The 16,373-nt window shown below is 53.8% G+C and overlaps 2 protein-coding genes across 2 annotated transcripts; both read left to right on the top strand.

Annotated features, from left to right (window-relative positions):
* Window positions 1-3,773: 3,773 nt before the first annotated feature.
* Window positions 3,774-4,419, top strand: IER3 (immediate early response 3). The gene is made up of 2 exons (XM_016214773.2): window positions 3,774-3,983; window positions 4,081-4,419. Exons 1-2 carry the CDS (start codon window positions 3,774-3,776, stop codon window positions 4,339-4,341), a joined length of 471 nt encoding a protein of 156 aa, XP_016070259.2. The 3' UTR covers window positions 4,342-4,419.
* Window positions 4,420-5,356: 937 nt separating this feature from the next.
* FLOT1 (flotillin 1) lies at window positions 5,357-16,358 on the top strand. The gene is made up of 13 exons (XM_087817265.1): window positions 5,357-5,426; window positions 5,733-5,789; window positions 6,088-6,163; window positions 6,247-6,337; window positions 6,559-6,702; window positions 6,834-6,953; window positions 7,040-7,135; window positions 7,349-7,501; window positions 12,507-12,688; window positions 12,882-12,927; window positions 13,052-13,189; window positions 13,632-13,796; window positions 14,723-16,358. The coding sequence occupies exons 2-13, from the start codon at window positions 5,747-5,749 to the stop codon at window positions 14,750-14,752; spliced, it is 1,284 nt and encodes a 427-aa protein (XP_087673391.1). The 5' UTR covers window positions 5,357-5,426; window positions 5,733-5,746; the 3' UTR covers window positions 14,753-16,358.
* The last annotated feature ends 15 nt before the right edge of the window (window positions 16,359-16,373 follow it).

Here is a 16,373-nt window from a genome sequence, read left to right as displayed (position 1 = left end):
TCTCACCTCCAATGATCAATCCCCCCCACACACCCCAGGCTGCCTCCTTCCCAGTATCTTTGTCCCCCATTCCAGCCTGAGCTGGCAGTGCAGACGTACTCCAGGAAGGGCGCAGGCGTAGTGGCCCTTAAGTCAGGGACTTAGAAGGGGTGAGGGCCAGGGCTTTGCCTCCCTCGCCTGCACAGTTCTTCCTGATCGCACATCACCCTGAGCCTCAGTTGAGCATCCTGCAGCCTCCTCTTTGAAGAGGGAGTGTGGGGGCCTCTGATGGGACATAGCTATGTAAACAGGTGCCCCTGGGGGTGAGGTGTAGCTCCCCGGAGGAGAGGGACTGAAGAATACTTATTAAGCCCCTAATAGTGAAAGGCCTAGTGCAGAGATACCACAGGGACATCACAACAGAAAGGGTGCCATGGACCTGCAGCCTCATAGAGATTATATTCCAGTGAGAACACATAACAACAAAAAGCGCACGAACACATTAAAGGACTCCCCGAGGTGGTGAGTGTTATGAAGAAAACAAACGAGGGGCTGAGAAGGAGGTGAGTGGGAGGTCAAGGCAATCAGTCAAAGCAGGGAATGAAGGAACATGGTGACCCTGGGGAGGAATTGAGGACAGCTTGCCATGGAAAGGCCCAAGGGCCTGCTTTCCTAGGATTAGGGCAGCGAGAACCGGTCCAGCTGCTGGTCTTGGCCCCTGGCCCTTTCCGGCCTTAACTTGGCCCTCAGCTCTCAGCCCTCACCTCGGACCCCTCTCCCATCGGCTTAATGATTCACTCTCCACCTTTCCCTAGCTTCCTGTGTGGCGAGGTCTCTAAGGGTAGCAGGAATGGGGACGACATGGCTTAAGAGGGAATGGTGAGCTCTTCATTCGCCGCTTCTTCTCTTTGTCCCATTCTGGTCTTGCCACAAAGAAAGGTCTGTTTGTTCCAGAGGACAGTGAGAATAACTAGGCCCAGCTGGAGGTCCTGACTCCAGATGTGGGAGGTAGTGGCCAGAGAACAGCCTGACATCCTCCCTCCATTCCCCTCCCCTGCCCAGTGGCCTGGAGAAACTTTCCATCACAAATAAGTGCACTCCTGACCTGCCACCCCCAACTTATGTCTGTGAGCACGTGGGCTTTACACATGTCAGTAGTCCTGCATTTATGTTGGGTGTTGGGTAGTGGGCAGGTTGCTTGGAATAAGGGTGTAGGTAGGTGAGCAGGCTCTTCGCTTGGGGATGTTGGCAGGTGTGAAAGGCAGGAGTGAAAGGATGTGTCTTTATGGAGGTGTGTTTTATGCCTGTCAGGAAGAAGTGTGTAATGCTGAAGGGGTCCCCTATGTTTACACAGGAGTAGTGGGTATAAAATCATGTCACATATAGCCCCAGGAAGCAATTGAGTACACAGCAGTAATGTATCGATTTCTAGCCCACTCATGGGGCTGTCCCCTTCTTTGCAGCCCCACACAAGCTTGGTTAAGAAATACCCTTAGTTGTTCCTAGTTTGATGTCTGTTAACAGATTGTCCCAGCTTTTCTTAAGACACTGTCAGTTTTATACGTGGAGCTTGAAGGAAGGTATCCATGTCTGAAAAGCTTGGGGTGGCCCAGCCAGTGTGCACATTTGCAGTTCTGCATTTTCACCTTTCATTTATGAAGATTACTGAGCAACTGCTATGTGCAAGGCACTGGGGTGGTGGGCTCTGTGGCCAACACAAAGACACGTGACACAGTCTCTAATGGGAAAGGCCAGGCGTGTGTTCACCGTGTGCACCAGGCATCCTGTGATCTACTGTAAAGATCTGAGCCCAATATGTTTCAAATCTTTGGAGTTAGCTTTGCTCCCTTCATTCTCTGCTGTCGGCACCCCCACTCTCCATGCTCCGACACTAATGAGACCCACCTTACTGTTAAATTCTGGTGGTTTCCTGCTAAGAATGTCTCTTAGAGCCACCCCTCCTCTTGGTCCCTCTGCCATGGCCCTTTTCAAACCCTTGTTACCTGCTCTCTGTGCCTCTTCTACAGCCTCCGGCCCCTGCCTCACTCTCCTCACCCGGGGCCTGCTCCTTGCCCCGCTCAGCTCCCGTCTTGAATTGTCCTCCTGTTATATCACCCTTTGCCCCACAAGCTCCAGTCTGGTCACACCAGATTCCTGGCCTGGCAGCTAAGCTGTCCCCACTCTGCCCAACTCCTTCCCAGCCCTCATGACTTCCCATTACTCCTTTTTGGGGAACTTACTCCAGGATTGTTTTCTTTGTGGTTCCCCAAACACATCCTGTACTTTTCCAGCTCAAGGCTGACTACCTTCTTTCTTACAGTCATCTTCCACATCTGACTCTGTATCCCACCCACTGTTCAAGGTCATCTCACATGCCACTCTTCCAGGAAGCCTCACCTGATTGATTAGTGAACACTAGCTGTTTTGGGTCCCCCTTACACTGTCTTCCCTCTTCTTAGGACCCTCAAGGAGTTCTTCTGAGCAGGCCCACTCCTGAGGTGCCCGCTGTGCCTGGCTTGCCTCACTCAGCAGATGTGCACTGAAACCAGACTCCATACTCTCGACAGTACCTTCAACAAGGTGCCTGGCACCCACGAGTGCCCAGAAGATGTTATGTTCTGTGTCTGTAAGCAGCTGTCCCTAAGGCGGTTATGACACCTGTCGATCTGTCCTGAGTTATTACCATCACCATATTTGCATAATGCCTCACAGTTTAAAATGTTCTTCACATGAAATTTGTTATTTAATCCACACAAGGGACAAATCTGGGAGACTAGGAACCACCCATCCGTGTATTTGGTGATTCTCTGCCCCAGCTTTGTGTGAACATCCAAGTAAGTAAGTGCTGGTCCTCTGGTGTAGTCTGCACCTTTGCTCTGTGTGGCGTGTGTGCGATGTGCATGTTGAAGGGGCAGAGCAGCCGCCCAAGTGGAAAAGCTTCTGAGCTCTCCCTTAACTGCCCAGAGGAGTTTATTAGGGGCCTGTGCCAGGCAGAGGGCTAGTCCCAGAGAGGACCTTTCTGTCCGAAAGATCTGCCAGCTTGGCTCGGGGAACACCTGACTACCAAGCGTCTGTTCTTCTCACCTCCCTGCATCGCCCTGCTCCCTGAACCCCCTCCCGCTCCTTAGGATGCCACAGCCTCGGCTGCCTGACTGCCTGTGAGTCTCAGGTCTTCACGGGCTCCCATAAGTATGTAATTGAATTTGTTTTTCTCCCATTAATGTCTTACCTCAATTTAATTGTTAGACCAGCCAGAGAACCTAGAAGGAAAGAAGAAAAAAATCTTCCAACCCTACAGTACTATGTGTGCTCAGGCCGCAGGGCGGGTCTGTGTGTGCTAATGAGTTCGTTTTTCTTCCTGGGCTTGGCCGGTTCTGTAACGACTTCCCTCTTGGGGTGTTTTCTATGTGTCTCCACAAGGGCGTGAATATACCTGTGTGGCTGTGGCTCCTTGACTTCGCTGGGTCAGTGCCCAGCGGGATGGCCAGACTTCCTCACGCAGTCCTGCTGCCTCCGCAGAGATGGGCTGCGGCCGCACCATCTCCTGCAGCGGTCCGTGGGCGTCCACATGCCCGGACGCGTGCCCGCAGCGCGGGAACTCGCCCGCCCCCCCACAGCTCACACTCAGCGCACACGGGGGCGCTGCGCGCTCCGGCCAAGTCTCCCCGCACCCTCCGCCTAACCGGTGGAATTTCCAGCGGGGTGGGGCCGAGAGGGCCCGCCCAGTTCCGGGCGTACAAAGCGGGCCTGGAAGGCTGCGGGGCAGCACTCGCCCTTCCTGCGGCCCGCCTGCCATGTGTCACTCCCGCAGCTCCCTGCCCGCCATGCCCGTCCTGCGGGCCCCGACCCCGGTGCCCTCCACCAGCCCGGGGCCCCGGCGGGGCTCGGGTCCTGAGGTCTTCACGTTCGACCCTCTCCCGGAGCCGGCGGTGGCCCCCGCCGCGCGCCCCAGCGCCTCCCGCGGGCACCGAAAGCGCAGCCGTAGGGTCCTCTACCCGCAGGTGGTGAGTGTCGACGAAGCGGGTGGCCGGGAGGAGTGGCGGGGCGATGGCCGGACGTCGGGGCCCGAGCTGACCTGTCCCCTTGGTCGTCTCCGCTCAGGTCCGGCGCCAGCTGCCTGCTGAGGATCCGAATCCTGCCAAACGGCTCCTCTTCCTCCTGCTCGCCATCGTCTTCTGCCAGGTCCTGGTGGCTGAAGAAGGGGCGCCGGCGCCCCTGACCCCGGAGGACGCCCCCAGCGCGGCGCCCCCCGCGCCCACCCCTGCGCCCCCAGCCCTCGAGCCCCTTAACCTGACGGCGGAGCCGTCGGACTACGCTCTGGACCTCAGCACTTTTCTCCAGCGACACCCGGCCTCCCTCTAACCGTGACTCCCCACCCCCAGCAGAGCCTGAAAAGGCAAAGGAACCCCGGGCGTATCGGGCTGTGAGAGCGCACCCCAACCTGGGGCTCCCGGGGCCACTCGCACTGGACACTACAGGCAGCCGCCGGCCGCACCGGTGGGACACGCCGGGCCGGGCGGGGAAGGAGGGCGGCCTTAATTTATGTCTCATTGCTCCTAATTAATATTTATGCGTATTTATGTATGTCCCCTAGGTGATAGAGGGGCGTACGTCGTATTTATTTAACTTATGCGAGGGTGCGAGACGCGCCCGCTGCCGCACACGCAGGTCCGAGCGCGCCCGGTGGGGGAGTGGAGGACGCGGCCGGGTCGGGCGCCCCGGCTCGGGGGTCGCCACGGTGCTGGGCCGCAGGCTTGGAGGGTGACACTCCGCCCCCCAGCATCCCACCCCGAGTCTGCTCTGAGCGGCTTCGGCGGACCATTGGCAGTAAGGGCCTCGGCCTTCGACCTCCTTTAAGTTGCCCCCAAGGGGTGGCTACGGGGTGGGGGGCTGTCGGGGGGCGGCCGTGGGGTCGCCCGGTATGTTCTGTGAACACAAATAAACTGGATTTACTGCCGGCAGTCCTGAGTGTCTCTTTGCCAGCGGCGATTCCCCTCTTCGGGCGCCAGGGGCCGGCGGCCAAGCCCGAGCCCCTTTTAGACCCCGGAGCCCAGCAGCCGGCGCCCGGACGCAGACGCTCGCGGCCCGGCCCGCGGACTTCCCGGAGCAGCCGGGGCGACGCCGCGACGAGGCAACGTCCGGGGCTTAGGCGCCGGCCCACGTGCGTCACGCGCGCGGGCGCGGCGCGGGGAGCGGCCGGCGGCGGGGGGGGGCCCGCCGGGAGCGAGGGGCGGGGCGCCGCGGGGGCGGGGGGAGAGCGGGCTCGGCGCGGGGCCTGCCGGGAGCGAGGGGAGGGGCGGGGCGCCGCGGGGGCGGGGTCTCGGTGCCGCAGCCCCGGGGTGCGGCCGGGTGCGGGGCGCGCGCGGGGCGCGGGTTGGTCTGCCCGCAGGTCGCGCGCAGGTGGCGGCGCTCTCTCCCCGGTCCCCGGCCCGCGCGCCTCCGGGAAGGTAGGTGGCGGGGGAGGTGGAGTCGGGCTGCGCGGGAGCGCGGGGGGCGCGCGGCCCGGGCCTCTGGGCGCCGGGGAGCGTTATCCGACCCGGGAGAGCCGCCTCCTGCGGCGGGGCGCAGGCAGTGGCCGCGAGCGGGCGAGAGGGAGTCGCTGGAGGTCTGCGGGATTGCACAGGAAAAGCCTCTTGCACCCCTGGGTGCGGAAGGGACTGGGCGGTGGCGGCTGCCGGCGGGGCCGGACTGACGGGAACGGGAAACGGTCACAGCTCCCCTGCCCCTCCCCGCGGCTCTCTCCTCTCCTCCAGCTCCCGCTCGAGCCATGTTCTTCACCTGTGGCCCAAATGAGGCCATGGTGGTCTCCGGTAAGTGCTGTTCTTTCCTCAGCCAGTGACCCCCAAACCCCTGCGAGCCTGGCCTCTGCCCCTTCCCCCTCCCTAGCAGCTCCACAGCGCCAAGCCCCCCATCACCATCCCCCCCCCCCCAGGGCTGCAAGCTTGTGATTCCCAGCCGCTGCCCTTGCCAGGGCCAGGCCGCCTGTCCTCCAGCTCCCACATTTCCTCCCGGGATTGCCCCTTGCCCCCCTGCCTCCCCTCCCCCCAGTTCTGCCGTCTTCCATATTCCAGCCCTCCCGCCGCAGCTCACTGGCCCCTCACCTTGCAGGGTTCTGCCGGAGCCCCCCAGTCATGGTGGCTGGGGGCCGAGTCTTCGTCCTGCCCTGCATCCAGCAGATCCAGAGGTGGGTAGGAAGAGAGCCAGGAAGGGGACCCTAGTTTTCTCTCTTCTCCTTTGCTCACTGTCCACTCTTCTTTTTCCCTCTAGGATCTCTCTCAACACATTGACCCTCAATGTCAAGAGTGAAAAGGTTTACACTCGCCATGGGGTGCCCATCTCAGTCACTGGCATTGCCCAGGTGAGGTTTTCAGAGCCTTTCCCAGATCCACTCCCCCATCACCTTCTCTGTCCCCAGACTTTAAGGATCCTGTGACCACAGCTTTCGCAGCCTCTGCCTGCTGACATTCTCTCTGTAATCTTACCTTCTCTAGCACACTTAACTCTCCTCTTCTCTCCCTGCTTCCTCCCTGGCTTCCTGAGACTTCTGCCTCACCCTTCCCACCCTTCCCATGGCTGCAGGTGAAAATCCAGGGGCAGAACAAGGAGATGTTGGCAGCCGCCTGCCAGATGTTCCTGGGGAAGACAGAGGCTGAGATTGCCCACATTGCACTGGAGACTCTGGAGGGCCACCAGAGGGCTATCATGGCCCACATGACTGTGGAGGTGGGCCTGACAGCAGGGAAACATCTGGAAGGGATTCCAGAGGGGTGCTAAGAACTGAGCTAGTGTGTGGGAGACAGTGGCCAGAGGATCTGAGAGCTTACATTCCTTCTTCCACCATCCTATTGTCCCAGGAAATCTATAAGGACAGGCAGAAATTCTCAGAGCAGGTTTTCAAAGTAGCCTCCTCAGACCTGGTGAACATGGGCATCAGTGTGGTCAGCTACACCCTGAAGGACATTCATGATGATCAGGTAAACCTGGACAGGTGATCCTCTCTGTCCCTGCTCCCTTCTCTTAAACCCTCTTAAGGACTCCAGTTTCTGCATCTCTCCCACAGGACTACTTGCACTCGTTGGGGAAGGCTCGAACCGCTCAAGTCCAAAAAGATGCTCGGATTGGAGAAGCGGAGGCCAAGAGAGATGCTGGGATCCGGGTGAGAGAGATGGGGGGTCACTTGGTCACCATGGGCTTATTGGGCACTTGGTGGGAAGGGCACGACTGACTGAGGGCTGGTGGAACTGGGTTGACAGAGGAAGTAGATGAGGCCACGGCTGGGGCAAAGGCAGGGGAGCCTGGGAGAAGCAGGCCTCCCCCTGAAGCCTTCCCCTCCCTGCTCTGACTCCCCACCTGATTTCTGTATGAACAGGAGGCCAAAGCCAAGCAGGAGAAAGTGTCTGCTCAGTACCTGAGTGAGATCGAGATGGCCAAGGCGCAGAGGGACTATGAGCTGAAGAAGGCCACATATGACATTGAGGTCAACACCCGCCGGGCACAGGCTGACCTGGCCTATCAGCTTCAGGTCAGAGCCACCATACTTGGCAAGTAGCCGGGCTGGATCTTGCCCCTGCACCATTTCTCTCAGGCTACCACTCTCGTATTCTGTCTCTGATCCCCATATCTTGTTCTCCATTTCTGACCTATTCCTCCATATGAGGAAGATTTCAAAGACCTAAACAGTTCAGCTAAAAAGCAAAGAAAAGGTCAAGAGATATATGATCAGTAGGGTTGGTCATGTGTTTGGAGCGGGTTGTGCCCTGTGCAATGGCACCTGGATGGGGGTGGACCAGAGCTGAGGCCCAGCCCGTGCCCACTCACCAAACTGTGCCAGAGGAAGGGGTGCCGTTTTCTCATTTGCACAGGGCAGTCCTAGGGATCAGAGGAGGGTGTGAGGAAAGAAAACATGGAATTGGGCTTTGAATCCTGCAAAGTGAGGTGTAGGAAGCCCTGGATATTGCAAGGAGGTACAGTCAATCCTCATTTGCGGATTCCGTATTGAGGATGTGCCTATTCACTAAAATTTATTGATAACTCCAAAAATCAGTGCCCACAGCACTTTTGTGGTCATTTGCAGATATGCACAGAGAGGCGAAAATCTGAGTTGCCAGGTGCATAGTTCCCAGTTGAGGTTGAGCAAGATGTTCTGCTCTCTTTAAACTCTTATACTCTAAACAGTATTATCTTCATAGTATATTTACTGCCACATTTTTCACATTTTTGTGTTCTTTGTTGGTGATTTCACTGTTTAAAATGGCCCTAGGCATCGTGCTGAAGTGCTGTCTAGTTTTCCTAGGTAAAAGGAGACTGTGATTTGCCATATGGAGAAAGTATGTGTGTTGGATGAGCTTCATTCAGGCAGGAGTCACAGTGCCGTTAGCCATAAGTTTGTTGATAATGAAGCAAAAATATTTATACATAAGATGACTTTAAACAGAAACACACATTAGGCAAGGTTATATATTGACCTGTTGATAAAAAATGTGGCCAGAAGTTCATAGGAACCTAACCCCACATTTACCCTAGGAACGAAGTCAGTATTTGCTAATTTAGTGTTCCTGGCTACTTTATACAACAGAACCACCGTGAAGAATGAGTTACCTTTACCTAAAGGATAGCAATATTGTGAAATCCATTTTTGCCAAGAGTTGGTACAGGCTAAAAGCGTAACAGAGTGCCAAACGTCTTCAGTTGTGGGGATAAATTCTTGGCTTGTGCATTGCTCCTCAAAGTGTGGTCTGTCTACCACCACCAAGAGCAGCATCAATGGAGTATTCGTTAAAAATACAAAGTCTCAGGCTCCAGGCCAGACTGTATCAGAATCTGCGTTTTAACAAAATCCCTAGTGGCTCATGTATACATTGGAGTTTGAGAAGCAGTAACATAGTGAAACCACTAGCATGGGTGGGACTATGGATAAGGGCCTTGACTGCCTAAACATGGCATTTTTGTCTGCAAATCAATGGGTTGGGCTGGTTTGGGCTCTGTTTAACTTTTATCAGTTTCTAATTTTGTGCCAGGCTTTGTGCTAGGTAATCAGGAAATAATGATTCAGTCAACAAATGTCTATGAAGTGCCTACTATGTGCCAGACATTTAGAGGTGACGATGAAGTATGAATGAGACAGAAAAGATTCCTGCTCTCAAAAAGCCTACAGTGTAACACAGAACACAGCTAACAAGCACGTCAGTGGACTTCACAGGCTCTGCATACCTTGCCCAAGTGCTCTGAAGGAGATAAACTGGGATGTGAAAGTGTAGGGGTTACTATATTAGCTCGGGGTGGTCAGAGAAAGCTGCTGTGAGCAATTGATATATGAAATAAAACCTGAAGATGAGAAAGAACCAGCAATGTAAAGAGTTGTGGGCCAAGAGTATTCTAAACCAGTGATTTTCAAATAGGATTTTTGTGGTGATGGAAATATTCTGCGTTTTGCTGTGTTGATGCGCACTTGAAATGTGGCTGGTGAAATTGTGACTAAGGAACTGAATTTTAAATTTTGTTGACTACTTATTAATTTTAATTTAAATAGGCATATGTGGCTAGTGGCTAGGCAGGGGGGGACCAGCATGTGCAAAGGCCCTGAGGTAGGAATGTCCCCAAAACAGAAGTGAGGTTTCTGATCTGGTGTGACTGGTGTGCTGTATGGAGAGGGAGACAAGACCAGGTCACAGAGGGCTCAGATGTCCATGATGGAGACTTAGAAGAGAATTCAAAGCACAGTAGAAAGCTATTAGAGAACTTTAAGCAGAGAGGTGCTGTGGTTCAATTTATGTTTTTTATAAGGATCAGACTGGCTGCTGTATGAAGATTTGTCAGATGAAAGGCAGCAGGGAGACAAATTAGAAGCTTTTCAAAGATGATGAATTGAGCCCAGCTGGGCGTGGCTCAGCGATTGAGCGTTGACCTAGGATCCAGGTGATCATGGTTCGATTCCCGGTCGGGGCACATGCCCGGTTGCAGGCTTGATCAATGACTCTCTCATCATTGATGTTTCTATCTCTCTCTCCCCCTCTTCTTTCCTCTCTCTGAAATCAATAAAGATATATTTTTTTAAAAAAATTTTTTTTAATAAAAAAACAAAGATGATGAATTGAATAAATGCAGCTAAAACCTCATTAAAAACACATAGAGTGATTTTGAGAGAGAGAGAATGGGACCAGAGAAATAGAAACCATAGCATCACTTCGGAGCTGGAAAGCCGTGGTAATTGACGAAGCATGTCCTTGTTCTGAGACAGCTGAGAACAGAGGTGCCAGGGAGGAAAAGTGGCATAATCTGAGGTTCAGGAGCTGGTACAGCCATGGCCTCTAGCTGTGATGAAGACTGTCAAAATCAGGAAAAACAGATGAAGAGTGACTTAGTTAGAGCCCCTCGGTGGCTCCCTGCCACTGAGTCCCTTCTCTGCCCCAGTAGACATCTATCTGGAGGTTTATTATCTGGTGAGAGTAAACCAGAGGATGTGGCCTGGGGCCAGCCAGACACAGGTGAGGGCCTGGTACTTCACCACAGCAGGGCCATGAGCTGGCTGTGCACCCATTGAATGCTAAATGCTGTCAGCCTCCCCTCACCCCGTGCCCCACTTGGCTCCCAGAACCTCCATCTTCCAGAGAATGGATCAGAAAAGTGCTCTGGGAATATGACCAACCCAAAAGGAAAGACTTAAAGATCCCGAGCCAGAGTTTCTCAGCATATGGCCTGCCCAGGCCACCCTAGAGTGAAGCTCTAACTCCGCCAGCCTCGCCCAGAACCCAGAGCTCCCTTTCAGTGTCGCGGAGCCTCTTCACTGTGAGCAGACAACCAAGGATTACCTGGTCTGCGAGGAGCCTGCAAAGTGGAAGACAGAGCAAAGCCATGTGGAGGACACAGACTACACCCGGAGAGGGAAGCTTTCAAAAATAGATGTGCTCAGCGAGGTGAGAGAAGAATCCACATCCAGGAAGTCAGGGTACAGAACAGAAAACAAAGAACAGCTCTTAGAAATTAATAAACCCCAATAAATTCAATAAAAGGGGGGAGAGAAATTAATAAGATGGCAGAAATTTTAAAAAATCACTTTGGAAGAGAAATTCTAATCTCCCAGAAAATAGAACAGAAGAGATTGGGGGAGGGGGGAAGCAGATAAAAGGAGGCGAGTCCAGTAGATCCAGCAGACCAAAGGAAATGGGAGTAAATAACCAAATGAAAAACATGGAAAATGTTCATCAGGACAGTGTAGATTGAAACAACCTGGCAAGTGCCCAGCAGTGAATGGAAAACATGACTGAAATTTCAGAACACTGAGAACAAAGGAAAAACATCTGGAAGCTTCCAGAGAGAAAAACAGGTCTCAGAAGGGTCAGGCATGAAAATGACCAGATTTCTTAAGCTAGAAGACCCTGGAGCAAAGCCTTAAAAATTCCAATGAAAATGAATTTCAGCGTAGTAACCTGTCCTTAACCTAACTGTAATTCAAACAGAAGGGTAGAATGAAAATCTCGGAGAAGGAAGGTCTCGCAGACTTCCTGCCACATCCTCCTTCCAAGGAAGCTGCTGGAGGCTCTCACTGAAAGGTGGCCTCGGGGCTGGGCCGGCTGCTCCCCAGAAGAGGTGGTCCTGTGCGAGTCCCGCCTGGAGCAGGCTTGGCATTTCCAGGTCAGACAGAACGGGGCCACGTCCAGAAGCGCCCTTCCTCGAGTGAACAGATGGCCAGTCGAGGCAGAGCCATCTCGTGTTGGTGACGCCCGCAGCGCGGATGGTACGTGGCTGAGCAGGAGCAATGAGACGGGAAGGGAGCGTGCTCCTCCCCGGGCCTCCTCACGAGCATCCCGGCCGGAGCGCGCTGCTCCCTGGGCTCCGCGAGGAGCAGGACAGTGCAGCCTGCGCAGGAAGAGGCGTTCTGCGCGCACCTTCTTGTCGGGGGCCCTGGAAGGGTGCACGGGAGCTGCTCGCAGTGGCTGCTTGTGGGGAAGGGGACCAGGTCATTTGAGGAAATATGTGCGAGCCTGACTTCTCACTGTGTACTTTTTTCTTTTCAATCTGTACCATATACAAAAATAAAAATGAAAAAGGTACATGCACACATCCAGCCCCTGAAAGGAAAGGCTGGTGCAGCGGCTTGCACGAAGGTTGGGCCGCATGGATGGAGACTGAGAGGGGTGGGCTGGAACCGGGTGGAGGTAGAAGGCGCCGCTGCCCTCAGTGCGCTCCGGGTGCTCACACTCTAGAGGGAGACACAGTGGGGAAATGGTCATCATGGGAGCTCACGGAGGGACACGGCGCCCGGCCCCAGGGAGACTGGGACTAGGTCCCAGCCCTATCCAGCTCTGACAGAGGTTGCCTGAGGAAAGGACTGGCTCTGAGGAGGATCGAGCCCTGCTTGCCTTGGGTCTGTACAGGAAATGGCCTCCCCTGGGCTGGCGGGGCTGGCCTGGGACCACTCCGGGTACCTGCTCTATTTGCATACCGCACCCTGGAACCCCGCCGTGGCCTCTCTCTGGTGCCTGGGCACTTGCTCTGCAGCCCTGACGCTGAGCATCCCTCCTCCCCAGGTGGCCAAAACGAAGCAGCAGATCGAGGAGCAGCGGGTGCAGGTGCAGGTGGTGGAGCGGGCCCAGCAGGTGGCAGTGCAGGAGCAGGAGATCGCCCGCCGAGAGAAGGAGCTGGAGGCGCGCGTGCGGAAGCCGGCGGAGGCCGAGCGCTACCGGCTGGAGCGCCTGGCCGAGGCAGAGAAGTATACGCCCCTTCCCTGACCCCTCCCGCTCCTCTGCCACCTGGGCGCCCCCGTATGACGAGCTGAGGTCTTCACGGCCTGGCCTCCTCCTGTGGAACTCAGGTGGTAGGAGCCTCTACCCCCAGCACCAGGCCTTTCTCCGGGGAGCGGAGCGAGGGCTCAGCTGCTCCCTGCGCTCCCCTTGTTTGCCCAGGTCCCAGCTGATCATGCAGGCTGAGGCCGAGGCGGAGTCTGTGAGGGTGAGTTAGCAGGTCGCTCTCTCCGGCTTGTGGGGAATGGACAGGGAATGGGCGTTGCTGCTGAGCTGGAGTTTCTTGCGGTAACTGCTGCCATCAGTGTCACAGTATGCTGTACCCTCCTCAGATGCGGGGGGAGGCTGAGGCCTTCGCCATCGGCGCCCGGGCCCGGGCTGAGGCGGAACAGATGGCCAAGAAGGCAGAAGCGTTCCAGCTGTACCAGGAGGCTGCTCAGCTGGACATGCTGCTAGAGAAGCTGCCCCAGGTCTGGGGGTTGTGTGCTGGGTGCCACAAGAACCAGGCTAGGGGACCATAAATTAGGGGTGGGAGTTATAAGTCAGTGACCAAACTGAAGAAGGATGATCAGTGTAAAGGGATCTTAAAAAACCCAGGGTAGCCCTGGTCAGTGTTGCTCAGTGGTTAGAGTGTCGATCCAAGCACCAGAGGGTCTCCGGTTCGATTCTCAGTCAAGGGCACATACCTGGGTTGCAGGTTAAATCCCTGGCCCACTGGGCTGCCTGCGGGAGGCAACTGATTGAGATGTGTATCTGCCCCCCCTTCTCACCCCTCACCCCTTCCTTGCACTCGCTCTAAAAATCAATAGAAAAATTATCCTCGGGTGAGGATTAACCAAAACACCAGGGTATAGCATTTTAGGAGGGGGGGTGATCAGATCATAGGCGCTGAGTGGGCATCTCATCTACCAGGTGGCAGAGGAGATCAGTGGTCCCTTGACCTCGGCCAAAAAGATCACACTGGTGTCCAGTGGAAGTGGGGCCATAGGGGCAGCCAAAGTGACAGGGGAAGTACTGGACATCCTGAGCCGCCTACCAGAGAGCGTGGAGAGACTCACGGGCATCAGCATCTCCCAGGTGAGGGCTCCAGGCTGTGGTGCAGACCCACTGCAGTCCTGAGGCACCTAGCACGTTGACATTTATTAATCACTCTTTGTGCCAGCCACAGGGCCAGCATCAACATAAAAAAGAGTATTTTAATGAAATATCCTTATAGTTTACAAAGTAAAGAAACTGAACTCCAACATGTTAAGTAACTTAGCCCATGTCGTACAGCTGGGGAAGCTGGCTTCCAACCCAGGCTAACTAGTACAAGGAACTAGTAGCAGCCTGTTGACAATTAATTCCAAGGCATATCACTGCTTTTCTTGGTGCTTCTTGATTCACTTGAAGGTTATGGTAGAGGTCAGAGAGCAGCTCTGAAGCCAGACTGTTTTGGTGTGAATCCTGGCTCCAACGGGTGCTGTGACCTCAGAGAAGTTCTCAACTTCTCTGTACCTATCTCCTCAGGTTAATAATAGAAACCACCCTGTTGAATTGTTAAGGGGATTAAATGAGTAATATTTGCAAAGTGTTTAGAACACTGTCTGGCACAGTGCCACATAAGAGTGTGTTAAATACATATATAAATAAAAGCACTGGACCATTTCAGTGACCTTCAAACTGGGTTCCTTGGAGCCTCCTTGAGGCCTGCAGGGGATTGGGAGCTACAGAGTCTGCAGGCCAAGCTCTGGCCCCTTCCACATCTTTTTAGTAACTCATTGCTAAACCTGAATTCTTATGACTGCTTGGCAAAAGGGGATGAGGTAAGGTGCCAGAAAAACTAGCGGACTCCTCACTATGCTGTATACCTGAAATTAATACAAATAATATTGAATGTAAACTGTAATTGGGGGGGGGGGGGGGGACACAAACATCTAGAAAATTCCTGGGTTTGCGTGTCCTCCTGCAGCCATTCATCCAAATGAAGTTCCCATGTCACCCACTGTTGTCTTTTTTGCCAGGTGAACCACAAACCTTTGCGAACAGCCTGAGCCTTCCACCTTCGCCAATGCCTAGCCTCATGATTCAAGTTTCCTGAATGGTCCCTATATTGCATGCACTTCAGCTGGCCTCCCAGAGCATGTCCTTTGACAGTGAGGCTCCACCTCTCATCTCTCCTTGCCAAATAGCCTGTGCCTTGCCTTGAAGGGGAAGGATTACTCCCCTGCCCAGGCCCACACTACCAAGACTGCCAGTCCCCCAAGGGTTCCATGCCAGCATTCTGATAATCCCACCCCACCCCAACTTGTTTAACTTCCTAATTAAACTATACTGAGCCTGTTGTCCAGAATTATTTTCTGACCAAGACTGAGGGATGGCTGCAGGTTCTCAACTTGTCTGATACATTGCTGTTAAGCTTTGATACTTATGAACAATTAAGTTAAAACAGAACTCATTTGAAATGAATGTCAGAATATAACTTCCTTCCAGTAGGCTTTTTAGAATGGGAGAAAGTTACTTATACACTGAAGAGTTGTAGAATTAACTACCCCCCCCCCCCCCCATACACACACAAAGTTGTTTTAGTCAGAAGCATGCTGATGTGGAAGGAATGTGAGAATTGTATTAGTCCCTAGAATTACTGAAAATGTGGCCAAGGGAAATTGACTTAAATTTCCAGGGTAGCTTGGGACCTATTTTGTGCAACTTAAAAACATGAGACAGTGCCCAGCCAGAGTAGATCAGTTGGTCATTGTTCTGTGCACCAAAAGATTGCCGGTTGGATTCCCAGTCAGGACACATACCTGAGTTACAGGCGCAGTTCCCAGTCAGGGAGAGTATGGAAGGCAACCCATCAGTGTTTTTCCTCATGTGGATGTTTTCCTTCCTCTAAGCATGTCCTTGGGTGAAGATTGAAAATAAAGTCCTGGCTGGTGTGGGAGTCATGTGCACCTAAAGGTTGCCAGTCCCATTCCTGATTGGGGCACATCCCTAGGTTTAGCACTTGATCCCCCATACCCAGCATGTGGGAGGCAGCCGACTGGGATGTTGCTTTCCCTTCCTCTCTAGGAATCAAAAATTTTCTGAAAAACATGATACATGATAGAGTAGCAGTTTAGAGTGGGACTGTGGTATGGCGTCCCACACCAGTTACCTTCATCTTCAGCTGAGAAAACCCACATGGTTACAGAAAGCAGGGTTCTCATCACCCAGGACTCCTGGGTGTGCTGTACACTGGTAACAGGCAATTGTGGCCCCCTAACTGCATGCTTCTCCTGGGGCAGCTGGGAGCCAACCTGGTTTTGGTTCAGTACGTTGCACAAGGCCTCAGAATCTACTTTTCTACAGGTCCCAAGGTGCTGCTGGTCTGGGTACCATTTACGCACGTTTGACTTTCATCTGAGCCTATGCCTATCCTAGTTAAGACTGGTACTGGTGGGGGAATTGGCTTGAGTACCAGGGATTAAGACATGAGGCCCAATTAAGTTTTAGGATTTTCTCATCCATTCATGGAGAACAGACTACATGTTTAAGTGATCCAGTCAGCTAAATAAGCACACCAACTTTTTTTCCAATTCCCATTTATTTTTGGCTCTTGGGGCAGTCATTTTTTCAATATGAAAAAAAGCAAATTGAACACAAAACAGAAATTTGAAGTGTAGGGTAGGACAA

This window comes from Miniopterus natalensis, chromosome 5 (genome assembly GCF_054644295.1).
Source record: "Miniopterus natalensis isolate mMinNat1 chromosome 5, mMinNat1.hap1, whole genome shotgun sequence".
Lineage (NCBI taxonomy): Eukaryota > Metazoa > Chordata > Mammalia > Chiroptera > Miniopteridae > Miniopterus > Miniopterus natalensis.
The sequence above is the reverse complement of the archived record's forward strand: the minus strand, read 5'-3'. Positions and strand labels throughout refer to the sequence as shown.